Source organism: Condylostylus longicornis, unplaced genomic scaffold (genome assembly GCF_029603195.1).
Source record: "Condylostylus longicornis isolate FDR11 unplaced genomic scaffold, ASM2960319v2 ptg000074l, whole genome shotgun sequence".
Taxonomy (NCBI): Eukaryota; Metazoa; Arthropoda; class Insecta; order Diptera; family Dolichopodidae; genus Condylostylus; species Condylostylus longicornis.
Genome location: NW_026578042.1, coordinates 877,299 through 900,981, shown reverse-complemented (window position 1 = coordinate 900,981; position 23,683 = coordinate 877,299). Strand labels below are relative to the sequence as shown.

Below are 23,683 nucleotides of genomic sequence, written 5' to 3'. Positions count from 1 at the left end.
TGCGAAATTTATTATGGTGCTCTCGGGTATTATGAAAAAAAAAAAAAATCAAAAAAATCAAAAAATCAAAAAAATCAAAAATCAAAAACTTTTCTTATATTTTTTTATAGTAAATTTTCTTGGCCCCTTCTATTTTCTATCTGATCTTCTATAATAGACACATTCTAATTTCAGAACAGAAAATGAAAAAAAAAAAAAAAATCAAAAATTGTTTTATTAGTGCAGTGCAACTACACCTAATAGTTTTGTTATCTATACATATACGTATGTATGTATGTATATATGATTTTTCTTCGTGTATAAAAAAAAGTAGAATATTCAAAAGCCTTAATCACTTTGTGACCCCATTTAACCTAAACATGGTAGGTATGTAGGTAAAAGAGAAAAAAAAAACACAATAATAAAATTAAAAACTATATAAGAATAATTATTTACCTACATATTTATGTTTGTATATATATAAATCAAATATATGTAACAGAAAAGTAACATCTATTCATACACACTATATATATATATATATATATATACATTTGAATGTATGCATATTTGAGTGTGAAATATTGCAAAGAAAAATTAAAATGCGACTTTTATAAGCCTCTTAAAGAAAATTTTTAAATATGTATGTATGTATCCATGTGCCTAACAAGTACACAACACCTTGTATACATATATTAAAGAATTATGTATGGGGCCAGACTTCGTAACAATATAATTATGACACATTTAATTTTAAATTTTAATTGAGTATGGTACAATTTTACAAAAAATACCGTGAAAAATTTAAAAAGTAAATATGGAAACTATATTTGAAAAATTAAGAAAATATTAAAAATGAGGAGTTATAGTTCCCATTTATCTAGCAATGATTAAGAATATCAATAGTACGTCAATATTTACATAGTAGCAATTGATTGATATATTAGATGCCTACCTTAATATATTACAGGTATTCATGAAGCCTCGAATGTCCGAATTTCTTTTAATTACTATAGCAAGAAATTATTCCTCCTTAAAGTTTAATCATATATAATTAACCTATAATGTATGTACATATATATTTGTACCTAGTTGAGTTGTTTAATTTTCGTCTATGTACATGAATGAATTTAAGTTTTGTTATTTATTAAAATAATTTCTGTTCTAAGTAAAGCTATCCCAGTTAAAGAAAAAATTTTTGATAATAATAGAATCAAACTTATTGTCACAATAATTTCATTAAACCCATATCTATGTATCTTCTTATAGTGCTAGATTATCTTGCAACTTAAATGCATACTATAGGAAACTAAATTGATGCATGCAAATGAACAAACATTTGTACATTTATATCTGCATATCATACCGTATACCTATCTCTTCAAAAATAATCAATTCTCCATTCCAAATATACATACATATTATGTACTTTTTATGAACATAGCATATCGTAAAAGCAGCTATACATACATTCATACATATGAAAATACATACGTTCATACATTATTATTAGTAATGCTTAGTATTATAAACATGTTTGTATATAAAAACTTTATATATGATGTAATGCACATAATTTTCATATATGTATGTACCTACTTAAGTATATACGTATGTTAAAAACAGAATAACCATGAGCTACTTTACAGATAATTCAACTTTAATAATATTCTTCTTGTATTTTTTTGTTTTATTCTTATTATTTAGAACTTTTCCTATTTTATCATATTACATTCATATTATTTATTATTCTTATTTACATATTTATTATTGTATAGCTTCTTTTATGCAATTATTATTATTGTACTAATTTTATCGAATATAAAGACGTATAATTTGCATTCACTAACCCATGCATACATAACACATGTATAAAAGAATAAAAATTAAAATTTCAATAAATAAAAAATTTTGTTCTAAAATTTTCAATATTTCAACATTTTTACTATCATCATTTTTTCTCAACATTTCTTTTACATGTTTAGAGAGAGAGAGAGATAGTGTAAACCTAAGCATATATTTTAATTTTTAATAAAATAAAAATAACAGATATTCATGTTGCTTTACAGTTTTTATTAAACATTTAGAATGGGTACATTAATGCTATTTGCTAATAGTTCTCTAAACATTAAAATGTATACAGAAAAATTTTGTTGCCGAACAGAAAAATATCAACAAAAATAATAACCAATAATGAAAATTATAAGATGATTGGCAACATAGTCTAATAAGAAAAACAAACAGAAAAAAAAAACAAACGCAAAAAAAAGAAGCAAATTCGCAACAAATACAAAATAAATTCTAAAATAAAAAAAATGTTCTAAAAAAAAAAATGAGGAAGACGTAAAGAGACAGTTTTAAACAAAAACAAAAGGTGATATGGGGGGCTATTTCTAGCATTTACATTTCTTTTAAACACACACACACGCATCTATGTATACCTATATGAACAAATGATTTTGCTTAATTTTTGCGGAAAAAGAGAATTAAAAAGAATATCTGAGTTACAAAAAAATGAAAGAGAATTTTTAAAAGAATACATAAATGGAGAATCTACACACACAACCATACAAGTATTTTTGAATTGAATGTTAATTATGAGTGAGTGAATAAAATTGTACATGTGTCCTGTTTGTATTTTTTTGTTTCTAAAAAAAAAAATGTTGATTGATGTTTAGCAATATTAAAGAAATTATAAGAAAAACAAAAAAAAAAAAAAACAATCATTAGAGGAAAGTGTGGTAAGACGTAATCATCTTGTTATAAAAAAAAACACCAAAATAAAAAAAAAACAACAAGATTATAAAAACAAAATAAGCATATAAAATAAAAACAAATATTACAAAAGCGCAAAAAAAGAGCAAAAATAAAAATAGCAATAACAAGAAAAAAACAAAAAATGAGAAAAAACAGCAAAGAAAATAATTTAAATGAGAACTCCCCATAGAAAATATTGTGGTCATCGACACATCGTCTTTGCACAAAGTTGTGAAGGTCATAATACATAATAAAAACTATAAATATATTGCTACAGAACATACACATAATCAAACCGTATATATTTATTATATTTTAGAAGTCGATATATAGGTATGTTTGTGTGTATAAATGTGAATATTTCGTATATATGCATACATACGATTTATGTTTGTATGTATATTTTGTTATTTTTCTAAATTCAAACTTATGTATAAATGTATGCTTGTTTTCATATATAATCAAATATATTTGTACATAGATATGTATGGTGATATTATTTTGTAAAAAACGTAAACGTAAAAACAAAAAAAAAAAACTCATATAGAGAGAATTTTTTATTTTTTATTCATTTTTTTATTATTTTTGTATATAATAATAAATAAGATATTGTAGAGATATGGGGAAGGAAAGAACATAGAAAAAAAAAAGTAGAAGAAAATGAAAAGAACAACACAAAACAAGAAGAAGAAGAAGAAAAAAAAATGAGCAAAAAAAACAAAAATAAAATCAACAGCAACTTGAAAAGAATTTATTTTTGAATTAAGATCAAAATCAGAAATGAAAAAACAAAAAAAAAACAACAAAAAATTAAAATAATAAAAAAAAACAATAAATAATATAGTGAATAATAAAATTGTACAGGAAATAATTAAAGAATATGAATTTTTAGACTTTAGAAAAATTAGTTTTAGTCTTTTTTTTTATTGTTTTTTCCTATATTAAGGTTTACAAATATGTAAAACAAGATACATATATAAATACATTTGTAAAAATGTCATGAAATATGTAAATATATATGTATGTGTTTGTATGTATGTATGTAAAATGTAATAAATTTATATGAAATTTTTTACCTTTTCAGTCAACACTTTAATATTTTTATTGATTTGAGAACATTTTTTAAATAATGTTGCATTTAAGGTGTACATACAAATATTATTATTATTCTCGAAATAAGGAAAAATATTATATGTACATATATATATGTAGGTATATGTGCCTATGTTTGTAGCAAAAAAAAAATTATAAAAATATGGCAGACATGTGCATGAAAATCACAATTTTTATAAAAATTTTTTTTTGAATTTTTTATTTTATACGTACCTATAAGTTTTCGATAACATTTTGATTTTACACCTTAGTACCTTATTATATGTATGTAGAAGTGTTGTATGTACCTATTTGCATAATATGTAAACCTTTTATTGATACCTACATTGTCTTCTTATTTTTATACATATATGTAATTACATTTAGACAAGTAAATTTTTTTAGAATGTCTGAAGTTTGTGATAGAGAAAATTTTTGAGTAAAATAAATGGAGCATCATGTTAAGTGCATATATTCTATATGTGTATTTATGTAAATATAAATATTATTGTAGGTATACAATTGTATAAATAATAAAAATAAGTTTAGTTTAACGAAATGTTAGAATATTAGAACATTCAATTAATTTTGGATTGAACTGTAATTTTCATTTTTTTTTTTGCTTGAAATTTTAAATAATTTAATTTAAGATTAATTTAATATAAATAATATTTTGGTAGCTATAGGTAATAATTAGAACGTTAACAATTACCTCTGCAGATATGTATGTATAGGTATAAAATAATTAATAGTCATTAATAAGTTAAAATTTATATTTTAAGCTCTATGTTCAAATATCATGGAATTTATGAAAATGGTGCATATTTAATGAGTGAAAATGAATAAGAATGTAGACGACTTAAGAAATTTTACTACATTTTGTAAAGCAAATTCATTTATCACTTATTAATATTAGATTAATATAATTAGAATTTCGAAAATTATGCTAATTACTGTAAGTAGCTACTATAATAATTAAAAAATAATTGAATAAATTGTAGATTGTTCTTATTAGAAATATTAAGTCTTGTGCTCTTAATGAACTAACAAGTTTGTGTCAGCAGTTTTAAATCACCTTTTTCGATATATCGTAGATAGAACATTAATAATAATTTATGTGTTATTTTTAATGCATTTTATAGGTATATAATTAAAAACAAAAATTCACAAAATACATTTGATTACTTATGCATGTATGTACATTCGATGTATGCAAACAATTATATAAAATAGTTATCGAGAGCAATTGATCATACCTAGTAAATTTGCATATAAATACATACATACATAATTATCTAACTATATAAAGAACTCATTATACCGAATGTATAAAAATATTATTGTTGCAAAATCTTATTTGAATAAAATTTTATAATTGCGACATTATTTTAAAAAATCTATATAATTATATAATTAGAATAAGTATTGACCTAATTTTTATTAAAAAAAAATATAACTCTTATTGTGTATATATACATATATATAAACAAATTTATATATAATAAGAAATAAATCAATAAATATTATTATTAAATGATTTTCAAATTGAAAATTTTTATTATATAGAAAAAAATATGTGGCGGCTTTTAAAAAAAAATTTTTTAATAAATTTAAAGAACCTGTATAAGATACTAAATATTTCAGTGTGTCTTTATATATTGATTGATAAATTTATAATAATTGTAAGAAGCCTAAAGACATAAAAGCAAAATAATAATAAAAAAAAAATAATTTTATTCTAATTTTATATTACAAAAAGAAAAACAAATTCAAATAAACCATAAAACACACTAGATATAATTTAAAAAAAGAATTATGCACCCAAACTATATATAAGTATATTTGCATACATACATATACATTATATGTATATATACCATACTATCAAATGCGGATATTTTAGAATTTGTATATTTTATAAAATATGCAAATACGGTTCAAAAATACACCTTAACCTTAATTAAGTATATTATTTATTTTTGTATATAATGAATATATATATATATACATTATATACCAATACATAATATAAAACGTACAGACATACTAATTTAGATCTTAAATTTTTTTTTTTTAAATGATTTTTTAAAAATCAATATAGAGAACACAATATTATTGTATTAGTTAGGTACAACTTGAATTACAATAAATCATAATAATATGAAAATTACATATTTAGTTACATTTAGTATGTATATATATAAATACTATTGAATTCATGAAATACATTTAGAATCTTTAAAATAATAGAAAATTCTAATTGAAAATTGAAAATTATAAAAAAAAAAACAAAATAAATTCAAATATTGTAAATTGAATATAGATTTTAAATATGTTTGAATATATATAGGTATTATATATATGGATTGAGAATAAATATTGTGAGAGCTTGAATATCATATAAACAAGGTTTTACACATATTAACAGTATATATATAGTAGGTATATATAATTATTTTAACATTAATGTAATGAAGAAAATAAAACAAGTTTAAACAATATACTTAAATAATTACACAATGTGAAATATACATACATAAAATTGCTTTATTTTTAAAGTCAATGAATTGTAATAGAACTGTTCTAGTTAGTATTGAATATTTGTATGTAAGTATATAGAATTTAATTTTAAGTTTTAATTTTTAATTGTTTATTTGAGAAACACGTGATTATTATCAGATTTAGTTATGTTAAAATTCATGTATTTAAGAAATATATATATTTAATTAAAGCTTTTTACTAATAATATTCTTAAATAATTATTTTACATGAGCATTTCCTTGAATATATTATGCATATATGTAATTTTAATTTAAATATAAACCTGTATTTTGATAATAAATTATATACCGTGTATATATCGTGTATATACCGTATATATACCATGTATATATAGTATATATGCTGTATATACATGGTATATATGCTATATATACATGGTATGTATATATGTGTACGTGGTTTATATACATGGTATATATATATATACCATGTATATATATATATTATACTACGATATGTTATATATACCGTGTATGTAGTATAATACGAGTATGCACATTATATATTGTATTTTAGTATTGTTATGTTATATATGTATGTAGATATGTCATGCCAGGAAAAAAATTAATTGTTATTAAAACAAGGTCCGGTATGTAAAAAAAAAAAAAATACAAACACTTTTAATTTGAATGAATTTACAACTTAATCGTGTAAAATTAATTAATTAAATAATAAAAAAAAATTTTTTTTGATTTGAAAGAGTTATAATAATTTATAATTATTGTGTAATGTTATGTTTATGTTCCTGATTATCTACTTATATATTTTGAATAATTCCTTGTATAATATAGAATATTTAATCGAGATAAGTGAAATCAAATTTGTATATAATTAATTTCATTTCTATAGCACTTGTGCACTAGATAACTTAGATTATAATATGAGAAATTTTTGTTACCTCCAGTAAAATGAAAATGTTCTATATATAAGAGAAAATAAATAAGAAAATAAATAAGAAAATAATTTACAATTATTTTAAAATTTTGAAAATTTATTTTGAATTCCTCCCAGTATAACAAAAAACAATTTCGTTTCAAAGATCTCTAACATTAAGTTGTTTAATTAAAATATACGTAAGTACATGAATATTTTCTTAAATATGGATAGTATCGTCAGTATACCTAATAAACGTATTAACTGAATTGTGTTATTGGCAGTGAGTGATACATTATTATTGAAATTTTTATGTCAGAGAAACTATTAAAAATTTTCTTAAAGAATATCGCAGCATTTTTCCTTTATAATTGTACTTTATGACATAAGTAGATAGAAGATGTAACTGAGGGATGATCTACGATTATGCTTTCTGTTTGTTGAAGAAATACAATATTGACTACAGAATATGACTCAATTGAATCACAATTTAATTGCGTTACATAAAGTGATAGTATTCTATAAGTATTGTACAAAAATTGTCATATTTTCGATAAGATTTTCATTATATGTAAGGCAATTCGAATGCCATCCTATTATTTTGATATTAAAATATAATATACAAGCATACATGACTTAATTAATTACGTCACATTATTTATTAAGTCACATTTCTCACAAATATTTATAATAAGTATACGTATGAACGAAAAATTGTTTTGCGTAATTTTAATCTTAATACACATATATACAAGTAGTTACAACAAAATTTTAAATATTAAAGATAAAAATTTTTATAAAAATGAAAATGAAACGGTGTACGAATATTTTTTTATCACTATGTACACAAATATAATCTCTCTCTCCTCGCCATCTCATTTCTCTTCTAATTCTTGTGTATACTATAAGAATTGTATATGCTCTAAAATATCATGTATTTAGGTACAAAATAATTTGTTAATTTTTCAAAAATAATTTTTCATAATTTTTATTACTGAAAAAAAAAAAAATTTTTTTTTTTTCTTTTCTAAATTTTCGCGTAATTAATGAGTGTTTGTATAGTAAACGATATGACTAGAAACAAAAAATTTATTTTTAAAATATTTTTGGAATTTATTTGAGAAAAATTAAATAATTTCAAATTTTTCTTAAAGGAACAAGAAAATAAAAAATAAATAAATAAAAAATACGGAAAAATAAAAAAAAAAATTACCTATTTTTATTGCTGTACACGCAAACTTTTATGTTTAATAAACAATTTTTTTAAAAAACAAAAAAAAATTTCCTAATAGTACAAAATTGTTTAAAATAAGAATAATTTTTTTTTCTTAAATATCCAAGAAATATTTTACTATTTAATATACACGCTTTATGAATAATTATATAAATTACATACACACATATATGTTGGTATGTAAATTAATTGTATGAGGAAGCATTATTTTTTGTAAATATGTGCATTTATACATATATGCACATATGTATGTGCTCACGTCTGTATTTGTACATATTTTCGAATTTCCTGAATTTCTTAATATATTTACATATGTGTGTATAAATAGACTTTATTTTTTTTTTTCTTGATTTTCTTATTTTGGTTTTATTTAAAAAATTCAGAACAATAAAAGTATATACTTTTTAAGTCTCTAGAGTCTTATAAATATTTTGGGGAATTTTTTTCGGTTTATTTTTTTTTTTTGTTTTTGCATTATAAAAATTTATTTTATAAAATTTTTCTTTGAATATCATAATATAAAGTTGACATTTTAATGTCGCATTTCTAAAGCTATGACATTTTTTTTTTTGAAGAATATTTTCAAATTATCATAAATAATTTTTGTTTGTTTTTTGTTTTTTTATAAAATTAATAATAAATTAAAATTAGGAAATATAAAAATATCTTGAATAAATTTTACAATTATGAATTGATGATCATAAAATAAGTGTATACACACATAATAAATTTTTAAAAAGTGACAATATCTTATAGAAATGGTGCAAATGATTGCCGTATTTTCGATAAGATCATTACAAAATGTTGAAATTTTTGCATATTTTTCAAAAATTTTGGCATATCCAAAGCATTAAAATTCAAATTGTGTTCTGCTTATGCTTATTTCTGAATTACAATATAAACAGACATACATATGTATAATATGTTATACAATTTATGCAGCCACATATTATTGGTTTAATGTTGGCGCATTTAGTTCAAACATTAATTTACAAAAAACATTAAAATTAATATTTGTTATTTTAAAATTAATTGTATGACTTCAATTTTTCATAATTACATAATTATATTTTCTAAAATATTAAAATTTCCTGTTTTATAATGGCATGTTGCTCAATGTTGCTCAATATTGCTCAATGTGACTCAATATAACTATTTTCAACAATTTTATGAGTTAAATGAGCAAAGAGCATTTTTATAGTAATAAGAGAGGTTCCAAAATAACAATTGTACTGTTAAGACATTCACTTTTAATATACTTTAAGAAAAAATAAGTAGCAAATACAAAATTCTTGTATTTTTTTGCTTTCCTATTTCTGTTTTTTGTTCGTTTTTTGTTTTTTGTCAGGGATATTTTTAGAAATATCGAAAGAAAGTTTTCCTGTTGTTATTTTTCCCAACAGAAAAAAAAAAATAAAATAAATGTTTCTTGGCAAGAGAATTCAAACAGGAAAAATGATGAGAACAGAAAAAAAAAAACAAGAATTATTTCACAAAAAAAAAATTCTTTTTTTTTTTTTATCATTTTTTATATTTTTCGCATTTTTGTAAACTTGAAATTGAACTTGAAATATTTAAAATTTCTTTAATGAAAAATAGTGAAGTTGAATAAAAAATAGAGGAAAAGCAAAAACATATAAAAAAAAACAAAGTTGAACTTGAAAATAGCAAAAAATACGCTGATGAAAATGTTAAAAATCAAAAAAAAAAAAAAATTAAAACAAAACGAATGTCGTAATTAGCGTCATTTTTTTATTTAATTGCAAATTTTTTTAAAATTATTTTCAGCAATTTTTCTTTTTTTTTTTGTATTTTTGACTTATTACCGTAATAAAATTTTTAAGGAGAAATTATTTTAATGAAAATTGTGTGAATTGTTCATTTTTGCTGAATTGTTTAATTGTTAAGTGTTTGACTACGTAGAGCTTTAATAAAATTGAATTAATTTTGTTATTTAATTAAAAGAATTTTAATATTTTTATAAAAAAAGCTATAAAAGAGCACATGAGATTAACATGTAAACAGAATAATTATTGTAGAAAACAAGAATCTTTAACCAATAATATTTGTTTGCCTATAATTATACAAAATGGCTGATGCTTATTGTGGAAACAAATTTGATTTCTTAAGGTTCTCAAAGATTTGAATCAGTAGTAAAAATTAATCTAAAACAAGTACCGTATACGCACATTTTTGCACCGTAATTTATGTCTTTATAAGTCTAACTCTTCCTGCATTTTCAGACTATCATAACATATTTAACAATATCTTCCATTCGTGTCTAGTTATTCGTGAACATAAGGGATTTATATATATTTAAGAAAAAATAATTTATTTTATACTTACATGTAACGCTACGATTCCATATATTTCTTAATGGTGGTGAATTATGATAAAAATTTGGGTGTAAAAATGTACCAGGTTGAACATGTCCTTGTGGTGCCGGACAATGTGATGGCATACCCAAACGTGCTTTAATCTCTTCACTACATGGTTGGCCACCTGAACTTGAGCTATCAACATCTGATACACCAGAATCAGCTGGACTTGGTGGTAGGGAACCTTGTTTATTTTTTAGGTTTTTTTTTTTTATTATATGTTTTTCAGTTCATGAAAATGAAAAAGAGAAGATGGATGGATGAGATTAAAAACATTTTTTTCAAATATGTAATTAATATTAAAAATATTGTCAAAATATTTGATTTTTTTAATTATATTTCTCTGAGAGTACAATTCTATTCTGAAAGATTAAACATATAAGTCGGGAATAATAATATAGGTAAGGTTACGTTCGGTAGACGAGGTCACGTGATTGAACGTTACGTACTTGGGCGATTCAAGCCCATTGTGGTACCGCCGCATTTCTTCCTTTCTTCTTCATTAGAATTAACCCGAATTCCTCAGAAAATAGGCTGATAATTAAAATTATAAAATAAATAAATTACAGGGGCTGAAGATTTATATTTTAATAATTTACAAGTATTTATAATAAAAATATGCTACGTGATCAATTTTTTGATCAAACTTGCCGTAATAATTTTCAAAAATAACCCCAAAACAGTTGTAGAATCCCGCAAGACGACTTCAATAACCGTTCCGCACGGTATTTGATAATATTTCTCAGATGTTCCCTCCTATATTCTTTTAGATTAGACGAAAAATATATCAATTGAATCTACAAATTAAGTTAATCTATAAAAAAAAACTCGTTCCTATCGGTTCCGTTTTCGTTTTTTTTATTAAAAGTACAGTTATTGGTGTCAAATAATCTTCTCATTTTAACAAACAAAGAGAATTTTTTAGAGCGAAAATTTAATACTATACTTGTACTCGTACAAACAGGATTCATGACAATAAAATGGAGAAAAAATAAAAATGAAAAATGAAATTAAAAAGTAAATTGTTAAGATCTCGTATATGATCCTTTTTCCTTTTCTTTTCAATAATTCAAAATATTTTTGATTTTATTTTCAAAATAGAAATTTGTTCAGTTTTGCAACACAATAAAGATGCAAGGGTAATACATACATACATGTATGTATACGTATATTCCTTTAACAATTCTAAACAAAAAATCTCAAGAGTTTGGATTATAAACACGATTTTTTGTTGCAATAAAAAAAGAAAAAGAAAAATGCATTAAAAAAAGAATTCACATGCTGCGATTAAAATGTTTTTTTTTTTTTACATTTTGTGTTCAATTAAGGACACTAACATGTTTAACGTATATGTAAGAGAATGACAATAAGATGGATTTTTTTTTCTTGCTTTTTACTTTACAGTTTACAGGATATTAGATTTCAAAAGAAGAAGAATAATTTATAAGAATAACAGTAAATCATCATATGTGAAAATACATTGAAATTTTTTTTGCTAAAAAATCAAAGCAAGTTTTGTAAAGCAAAGAGGACGAAATTATTCGTTTTTATTGAGATTGAAGTCCTTTTTTTATTAAAATGCAATAACTTGCACTCTTTTTAATCAGGTATAGTAAATTTTATTGTATCGCGAATTTTAAGTTCATTCTATATGTGCAGTCTAGTGATATAGGAGTTAAGTTTGGAATACAGGCAAAATTTGAGGTATTCCAGTCTTAAAAAATGACCTATACAGAAGGGTTTTTGTAATTGGAATTGCTTTAGTTGTCTTCCCAATCAAAAATCAAATATTGTGTTCAAATTATAGAAATCTCAGAACAGTTTGTCAACATTTACATTTACATGGATTTTGGTTAACATTTTCATTTATAATAGCAATATTTTTATATGACAAACAATGTATTTAAGGTAATTAGCTTCGAATGTAGAAAACAAATCCCCAAGAGCTATTAGAAATTCGAATCTCGGTAGCACAATTAATGCCGTGTTTGCCTTAACAATAGATAGAAATTTAGTGTCTGCATACTAGTATCTTTATTCATCGCTCCATCTGTTTTGAAATTGGGCGAAGAAATTGCCATCTTTTGGTGGCTTTATATCCGAGTATCCGATCAATTGCAAATTTATCAAGACAAATAAACAAAAATCCTTCAACATTCCAACTTACTGATCAAAAAATAAACCTTTCCCTAAAATCATGTGTTATAAGAAAAATAATTAGCGGATATTACAGTTGCAATTCTAAAGAACTCAAAAACGGAGGGATCATAATTGAATAAAATTTTTTGTATGAATGCCTGTGTACCTCTATATATAAACATAAGCCTTCAATATTGCCAAATTAAAGATTACAAGTAGTTATAATTAATAAGAGAATACAGTAAACCTTTTTCTTGTTAAATACAGGATTAAAATTAAAAAAAAAGAACAACAGGGATCGTCTCCCACGAATTTTTTTTTTAATATTCAATAGAATAGCAATGATTTTCAGATCACAATATTTTGATTATGTTCACAGATATTTTTTTTTAAATTGTAACAAAATTGTACTTAAGATCATTTAATAAATTATTGTGGGGATAAATAAGTAAAAGGGCCATATAATGTGAAAGTTGTTTGATTCAAATTATAAGGAATATAAAAAAAAAATAAACTTAATAATCCTTCAATATACAAAATCCTTTTTAAAATCCTTAATTTTTTCATTTTTTGATAATATTATTTTAAAAGCAGATGGAATCCAATTTTGGCACATTTTATAATGCTTATATTAATGAGTGAGTGACTGAGTATGTGTGTGTATTTTGATGAAAATTGCAATTATTTTTTGTTGCATATGTTTAATAAATTTTTGCTGACACAATAAACAACTTCATTTATTTTTATATAACCATCTGCTTTGCAAAATTTAATAATTAAATTGTATAAAAAGAAAATAAAATTAAAAATTTCTTATTTAATTTGTATATATATATATATATATATATATATATATATTCTATATATATATATATATCAAGAATCTTTTGGCTTTTATCAATAAAATTTTCCTCTGTAATTCTTTGCAATTTTATGGTTGCATTTTACATAGTCGCAGAAATTTAAATTGTTTCCATTTGTCTTCGTTTGTCTGCATGTTTCTTATTGTATATACCGCATCAGAGGACATTGATATTTTGTTGGTATCTGTTATTGATTATTAAAATAATATCCAAATGCAGATATGTCATAAAAATATATTCAGGTGCATTTTAAGGGCAGAAATGAATTATGAAAAGATTATGATTTTGCAAAAAAAAAAAATTTTTTAATTTCTTTTGCAAATAAAGTAAAGTAACCCTTTTCTTTTCAAAATATTTTTTACAGAATGACTTTACATTTTAATTTTATTGGAAAATGCATCCAATTCTTAAACCTTACTTCACATCTTTCATTAAAACTCCTTGTAAATTTTTATGTTTTTCATTAATTTCAAAAATATTCATTTTTATTGATAATCGTGGGAAAAAATATTTTGCGCACCTTTCTTTTTTTTTTGTCCTTCCACATTAATTTTGTTTTTTTTTTTTACTTTTAATTTGTATGTTTGTATATTGCATTATATGGGGAGGAATTAATTGATTCCAAATATATATATTTCTGTAGTATGCACTTAATACTAATTCATGCAGGTATTTCAGAATTTTTGTTTGATTTCAATAAAAGGATCATATTAATTTGATAGAAGATTTCCGGATTTCTTTAACATATGTACAATAAAAAAAACAAGTATATTTTTAAATTTTTTAAGTGTAAAAATAAATTTTTTATAAAATGATTTAAAATGTTTTCGATATTTTTAAAATTAATGAGCCTTATAATGTGCATTGAGTGACGGAGCTCTAAATCGTATTGAACCTTTGAAATTTATATGACAGGTGAAATGATTAATCGGTGTGCGTTTTTTTTTTTATAAGAATACACAAATGTATTTGAGGAAAAAATTAGTATTTTGTTTTGTTCATTTCAATACATTATTTTTGATCTTAAGTTCAACAAATGTATGCTATTAAATTTCATATTCTTAAAATTTGTTTATCAAATTTGAATTTATTTGATTATTTGCAATGTTTGAATCAACTTTAATTATATTAATGTGCCGCACATCACTGATATAATACTAAAATTGAAATAGATTCAAAGAGTGTACATGTTTTCTATATGCCAGTATTAGTTATTATGATTTAAAGCAAATGACGCCTGAGTAGTAACAGTTATAGTTATGAGTAGTAATAGTTATGCCCGAGCAAATTTTTGCAAAAAAAAATATATAATTTTTAAAGTGGCGCCCAAGCGAGTTAATATAAAGCGGGTGATACCTGAGTGGCGCATAAAAGTCTAATACAGCAAATTATTTTTTTCAAATAGTGATGCCCGAGCGGAAGGTTGCAAAAAAAAATCTTTTAAAGTGGTGCCCGAGCGAGTGATACCTGAGTGGCGCATAACAGTCTAATTTAGCAAATTATTTTTTTCAAATAGTGATGCCCGAGCGGAAAGATTGCAAAAAAAAAATCTTCTAAAGTGGCGCCCGAGCGAGTGATACCTAAGTGGCACATAAGAGTCTAATACAGAAAATTATTTTTTTTTAAATAGTGATGCCCGAGCGGAAGGTTGAAAAAAAAAAAAACCCTTTAAAGTGGCGCCCGAGCGAGTGATACCTGAGTGGCGCATAACAGTCTAATACAGCAAATTATTTTTTTCAAATAGCGATGCCCGAGCAGAACGTTGCAAAAAAATATATAATTTTTAAAGTGGCGCCCGAGCAGTAACTAGTTCGATAATTAAACATTCCTAAAAGAAAGTTATTCTTTCAAATGCGCCTGAATGGCACTCAACGTTCATGAACTAAAATAACTTTTTTAAGTAAGTGGCGCCTGAACAGTACCTAGTATTCAAAAACAATTTTATTGTTATACAAATTTCCAAACTTTCTTAACAACAAAAATTTCAAGTACAAGAAAAAATTAATTAAATTTTATATGGGTCAGCGAATCTGTTACTTCTGTTTTCAAAATGAAGATTTTTTTTTTCATTAAAAGAATACCTTTGAAAAAAAAAAAAATCCTTTCATTACATATGTGTTCGAAAAACAAGAAAAAATTTGAAAACAAAGCAGATGTTTTTTGTGATCAATTTTTAAATCCTTTTTTTTTTTTTTTATTTTTCTTTTTCATATACATACTAAATTTCTATTACGTAAGATGTTAAAAATTTCATATTATACAAAATATGAACATTATACATTTAAGTTATAATCAAATTGGCGCTCAAATTTCTAATTTTCTATTCAAGGATACCTTGTTAAATACATAAGGCATATATTAAAGGCTATTCACTCGTTTTGATCCAATATGCACACTCATATACGCATACACGTATAAATGTAATTAATATTTACTTTTTGGTTTATAACTGACCAACTGAATATTTACTTAAGTTACAAACAAAAAGCATCATCTTTCTCCAAGGTAAGATAATAAATTGAATAAAAAAAATAAGTACAAAGAAAAGGATATTTTCTTCCTTGATAAATCTTTTTGTTCCCATTTTTTTCTTTCTTCTAATAATCTTCATCAACTTCATTATTATTTTTTTGATATAAAAATCTAAATATAAAAAAAAATAAACACATAAAAGTTGTTATAATTCAACTTTTTTTTTTATTAAAAGTATGTGGAAGGTTTCGATTCACAAGCAAACACAAGCAACCAAACAAAAATTGTTCATTTCTTTCTTAAATTTTTCTGAATCCTTTCAAATTTTTTTTTTTTTTTGGTGTATAAAAAAATATTCAAACTTAATAAGAATAAGAAAGGGGAATGATGAATAACTGGACATTGGTCAACTTTTTAAAATTTTATGTCATTATGCAATGTAAGGATATTTTCATATCCTTTTACTTCTTTTATAAGGATAACGTTGTTTTTCTTTTTTCTTCCCTTTATTAAGTTGCGTTCTTTTTAAAATTAAAAGTATACACATTTTGTTTTTCTTACTTTTTTTGTAATTTCTTGTTCCTTTTTTTTCTTTCTTAAATATTTTTATAGAAATTTTGATATATGAATGAAGTATAGGTTAAACCTTAAGGTAAATAAGGATATTTAAATTTTTAGCACTTCTATTATATTTGCGGTAATAAAGTACGTAAATGCATAAAAATGGGAATAATTTAAGATACGAGTATAATAAAAATGTAAGGAACTAGCAAAAAAGGAGGGTATCGGAAAGTTCAATTAAAAATTAAAATGCAAATTGAAAATTTTATTAATAACAAAAAATAATAGACGAAAGATTTTTATTCTAGGCCTATATTTTGGTACTGAGCACTTAAAAATCAAATTTCAAATTAAAGATTTTTCTTTCAATTTCACAATTATTAAAATATATAGTGTCAATTAGTAAAATATAGAAAATTGCGTGTCTGGAATGCAATTTATTTGAAAAATTTGGTGAATTTTGCAAAATTTGTTTGGAAAATTGCATTTAATTTGAAAAAAATTTCTTTAGCTTTTATGAAATAATCTAAATTCGTGATTCCTATTAAAAAAACATTAAAACTTATTGAAGTTTTTAAATGGGTTACATAATTGTCACAAGTCACAAAGTAGCCAATTTCGGTTAAATTAAAAAACTCATCCAAAAATTTATAAACAACAGAAAATTTTTTTTTTTTGTGAGAAAAATTTTCTTCGATTTCAGCACATTCAAATTCAGAAGGAAAATTTATCCTTATTTCAAACTCAACTCTTATTAAATAAATTTATTACATAGACTCCATATGTTGGTCATTCCGTATATACACTTTCTAAAGGTGAACATACTCCATTTGAACGCACATTTCTCTAAAAATCTAAATTAATATTGTAGTAGAACAGTAAAATTTTTAATAAATTTCTTATAGTACCATCCCTTATTGTACACTATTTTTTTTCTCCAATTTAAAATTAAAAAGTTAAAAAAAAAATCAAAAATTATTTTCAAGTTTTTGTTTTTTTTTTTTTTTTGAAATCCCACTTTAGATTTTAATTTCTAAAATGCATATACACACATAAATAATAAAATTTAAATGAAAAAAAAAGGCGATATTCTATACCTATTTGCATATAAACAAGGAACTTTACTGTAAAGGATAATATTCGATATCTTGAATATAAGGAGGACAAAAAAATAAAAAAGGTAAATAACATTTTCAATTCAAGATGAAACAATTGATAATTTCCGTATATACACACACACAAATTTATACATACAAACATATTTTATAAGATAAAAAATAAATACTCGTATGGCAAAGAAGAAAAAAAAAAAGGATTAGAATTATTATTATAATTATTATTATAATAAAATAGTATCCTTATACCATTGGAATTGTAATAGATTATATAAAAAGGGTTGAGAGTTGATAGATAATTGATTCATCGCTTGACCAACGGTCATTTATTTGTGTATATATATGGAAAAAATTTTAATGTGTACTTAAAATTGTACAAAATTTTCAAAAAACGAAAAACTAAAAAAATTATAAAAAAAAAGGACAAGGAAGTAAAGTTTTATTTTACGTCCTTTTTTTTTTTCGTTTTTTTGTAAATAATACCTTTATAATAAATTTGAATTAAACAATGAATAAAAGAGAAAAGAACGAAAAATATTCGAGTGAATAAAGATTGTTGTCTTGTTTTTTAATCCTTTTTGGACGATGGTCATTAAATCAAGACAGGAATAAATTTTAATCATTCATTTTTATTTATAAAGGATTTTTTTTTTATATATACAAGAATATTGAAATTAATTCTTTTCCTTAAGGAATTAGATATAAAAATTATATTTATATATATATATATATATATGTATGTATGTATGTATGTGCATACAAATGAGATACGTGGAACGAGTAGAGATTTTCAAAGAGTAACATTTTGATTAATCATTTACATATATATATGTCTGTATGTAGCTCGGACGAACAGATAAACCAAAGAACAAAGAAAAAACTAATATAAAAATAATAATGAAGCTTACCTTGGTGATGACATCACATTTTAAAATACATATGTATATACATAAATTTAGAAATGTGCAGATGTTCAACTAGAATTTTCAATTTAAATTTTGTCAAAATTATGAAAATTAATAGAGAAATATGTTTTAAAGGCTATTATATTGATTTGAATTCGCTTGATTTCGGATATTTATTCTAATTTTTTTACTTAAAAATTCTAGTTGAAGTTGGAGGAAAGATGAATTGGTAGGAGCGGAAAGTCTCTCCCATTGAGAATTAAGATCGTCGTTCCGTAATTCAACGGATATTTTTTTGATCACTTAGAATTGAAGTGGTAAGTGAACAAAGTGGTTAAGTTATATTTGCACTGTGACACATTTTTTCATTAAAAAATTGTAAAACTATTAATTTTTTTGTTACTTATCTCCTATATGAACTGTCAATTTCATCTTCTATTAAGTTTCTAACTATAAGATTAATACACAGTTGAAAATATATGAAATTTAATGATGTTCTATTCGAGGAGCTCGATTTTCGTCAAAATGTTAGTTAACAATTGAAGAGATAGTGTAACTTTATCCATTTACCTCTTTAATTGTTATGAGAAGAAAATTACAAATAATCCAATCATTATAATGAAATTTTGTTACTCTTTTTTACAATATTTATAAATAAAAATTTCCGAATGGTTTTATGCCTAATTAAGTAAAATGTAATCACTTAATACAATTCTAAACTACTTTAAAGAAGAATTCAGAATAAATGGATTAAAATATTTTCTGTTGTACTTGTGCTATTTAAATTTATACAATGACCAAACTATTGTCCTTATTGATTTGACTATTAATAGTACAATAATAAACTACTAATTTGGTAGGCGTTTAAAGACCTTATTAAAAAATAATGTCCTTTGTAACAATATTTTATTTTTTTAAAAAAAAAAAAGGACATTTCCTAATCTGTTAAAAGAAATTTTAAATCTAAAAAAAGGCGTCTAATCTCAAATTCTTAAATAATAAAAAAAATTAAGGCTGTCATAGAAATTCCATTATTTCATTTGAATTTGGAATTTATTAAACTATTTAGAAAATAAATTCAAAATCTAGAGTAAATTACAAATGTTTTCGAATTCTGATAATATCCTTTTGTTAAATTTGAGATTTTATAATAATTATTTTAAGATTTATTGAAAATATTTTAGTAATTATTTCTAAAAATTTATGAGTTTATTAATTTTAATTGATCTTCATGGCAAATTTAATGGTAAGAATCAGCTTTGACCATAATAATTTGAAAATTTATAGCTAAATTTATATTTTTCTAAATACTGAAATTTAAAATCGTCATTCTGGAATTATGAAAGTTATTAAGGAGCATTAATCGTTATTTCATTTTTTATGATTTAGACTTTATTGGACAACAATTTTACTGTAGTTATTCTACATTTTAGTAGTATTAACTTATAATACCATGGACCATAAAATGAATTATCAAAAATTCATAATTAATTTAATGAATATTCCAACCTTCTATATATTTAAATAAATTTTTATAGCAATCTCATTCCTTATATATTTTATGCACCTTTTATTGAATACCGTATTGAATATATAAGAATATGAGCTCAGGAGCAGATGATCTAAACAAAAATAAATACAGTATGCATACTCCTTTGATGTCCATTTGAATTTTTCTATTTAAAATTACTATATTATTTTTGTGTTATTATTAAAATGTTTATACGGATTAATAAAATTTTACTTTGATCGCATCTCATTCTTTATTCAAAATTGCATCCTTTCATATAATAATTTAGAATTTCCAAAATATTATACAATATAAATCATTAATACTGATTAGTTGTCAATATAATATATACATGTATTGAAAAAGGACATGTGCAAAAATTTAATATTCATAAAATATTAACAATAAAAAAAATCAGTAATTGCAAATAAAAATTTTATTTTTTTCATTTTCATTTAATCATAGTGATGAATAGCCCATTGAATTTATAAAAACCCTTTCTGTTTTTCTTGTTTTCTTTTAAAAAAAAAATTTCTAATCCTCGAATGAATCATCAAAATATGAATATTAACAATGTTGAATGCTCAAAAGGACATTTTTATCCTTTTTCAAAATTTTACTATACTTTTATTTGGCAAATACAATTATTGCAATTATTTATCCAAAAAAAAAAAAAAAAAAAACCAAGCATAAATGGAGACGCAAAAGGATTAATTAGAATTGAAATTTTTCTGTTTCCATGATTTTCAATTGTATATATATGGAATAAATTGCATATAAAATTGCATGATTCACGCCGAACAAAATAAATAAATGTAAATCAATCATTATTTGTACAGGAACCCAAAATCCTTTTCTATAATTGTAAATTTTCTGAATAAATATTATATTCATCTCTTCTATAATATTTTCATTAATAAATAATATAACAATAATAAAATATTGTCCTTAAGCTTAAATTTTTATATTTCAAGTATAGGCATATGACATTGTGTACTATTGCAGATGCAATTTTCAATAATTTTCAATTCCTAAAGAATCCCAAATTCATAAATATGCAATATGAAATCACAATCAATTTTAATGTACACACAAAATAATTTAATGAAATTATACATGAAGAGAATACAAAAAAAAAACCACCTATGAAACCACTTAAAAATGGTTTATGAATGGTGGTATGGTGCACTTTTTTTTCAACAAAAAAAAAAAAAAAAAAAAAAAAAACACCACATGCCAAACTAACAAAAATTATTAATTTTCTTTTTTGATGTTCTTTAATTCTTGTCATCAAAATTTTTTGTTTTTTTTTTTTTTGTAGATCCTTGTCAATCCTTTTCAATGTTTATTCATATGAATCTATTCTTTGATAATATTATACTTATATAATGTATAGTTGGTAAAGAATTAGAAACGGCGGCATTTTTATAGAATTTTTTCTCCCACATTTTTGTACAATTTTATTGTTTCAAATTACAACGTAACTCTTGTTATTCATCCAATTTTGTGTTTATATTTTATTTTTTTTTGATACAATAAGGATATTATAGGTAATATTGTGTATTATATGTGAAAATCCTTTGCATCACTAACTTTAAATAATAATTTTTGTTTGTGTTTTTTTTTTTTTTTTTTGGCTTATGATAGATGCACATTTTCTGTTTTATTTTGTAACCAATCCTTTTTCATTATTATTTTCTTATTGTATATATAAAGAATCCTGTAACATTTTATAATGTAGAAGGGATCACTTCTATTAAATCATCAAACATCTGCAGGCATATATTTTTCTACATTATAATATTTTGAAGTACGTCTAAAATTTAGATCTTCCTTTTATGTATTTTGCTTCTTTTTTTATTTTGTTTCTGGGGTTTTTTTTGGAGAGATTGATTGAAATGAAAGAATTTGTGATGCCTCAAATGGATAATGCATATAATATAGTTAGTTATAATATTATTATTTTTGTATACTCATATATGTACAATTATTGTTGATCCTTTGAAATATTTAACATTATTATGAAATTTAAGAACTTATATATTATAGATATTGTTATATTGAATATCTTATATTGCATATTATGAGACGCATATATAGCTTAATAAATCAATTTTGTTTTTGTTAAGATTATATGGGTACGTTCGGAATAAGAAGTTGATTTAAAAGACATAATGTCAATGACATAACAGTAGTTAAAATTATTGAAGCGAATTATAAAATCTTTGATGAATTCTTCCTTTAATCCAAAAATTATTATTATGGGATATTTAATTGGGATATATACATAGTTATTAATATTATACGTAATCATTCTATTATATTAGAACGTATATGTAATGTTTATGGAAGAAAGGATTAAAATTAAGATAGTAAATATTATTGTTTCATATTATATAATTTTTATATATGATTCTTTTCTAATAATAACATTGTGGGGGAAAATATTTTATTTTGAATTGAATAATTGTTCGAATATTTAAGCTTTTATATATAATAAATTTGAGAATTTTTTCGAACTGTGCACATATAGAAGAAACAGTTCAACAAAAACACATTCAAGAATTAATTTGAGATTAAGAAATAATTTTTATAATCCTGATAATTCTTATAAATTGCCATAGCCCCCGAAAATATCTTCAGCGCTCCGACCGCCTTCTCTCCGATTCCTTTCTTAATTCCCAACGAATTGTATGTGATCCGATACCACAGAAGGGCTCCAGCCTTAGGAGAGTTTTTTTAGCCGTCCTCTTCGCTAGCGCATCTGCTTACAGTGGTAAGTCTAAACACAGAAAATCGAGCTTTTTCGAATTATGAATTTTATATTTTATTTCTATAGTCTAGGCTCTATTCCAGCTTCGTATTTCAGAAATAATTTTAAAATACAAAATAAAAAAAAAATTGCTTGATATGTTTAGAGTCGTGGTTTCTGCGATTTCTGGATCTTGATTACGAGTTAAACATATGCACATATAGATATATTATGAATTAATATTGTGAAATGGAAAATATTTTTATGATTAAATTTTTTGTATGTCAAAATCAAATTTTTAAAACTGGAATTTCCCATGTTACTTGAATTTCCTTTCCTTATTAAACCATAAATTTAATTTTTTATTCTATTTTTCTTTTCTTTTTTTTTCAAAATTCACATTTTATAATTTTGTTCGTTCGTTCATTAATCATTCATTAAAACGGAAGGTCATTTAAGGGTCAGCAGGCTCATTGACCAGTTCTTTTATT

The 23,683-nt window shown here is 22.8% G+C and overlaps 1 protein-coding gene across 1 annotated transcript in view; it reads right to left on the bottom strand.

Moving 5' to 3' along the window:
- LOC129612521 (ecdysone-induced protein 74EF-like) overlaps positions 1 to 23,683 on the bottom strand; it is a 128,938-nt gene that overhangs the window by 16,995 nt on the left and 88,260 nt on the right. The window contains exon 3 of the mRNA XM_055526170.1: positions 10,844 to 11,059. Coding sequence (XP_055382145.1) covers positions 10,844 to 11,059 — 216 coding nt within the window. The remainder of the gene's footprint in view (positions 1 to 10,843; positions 11,060 to 23,683) is intronic.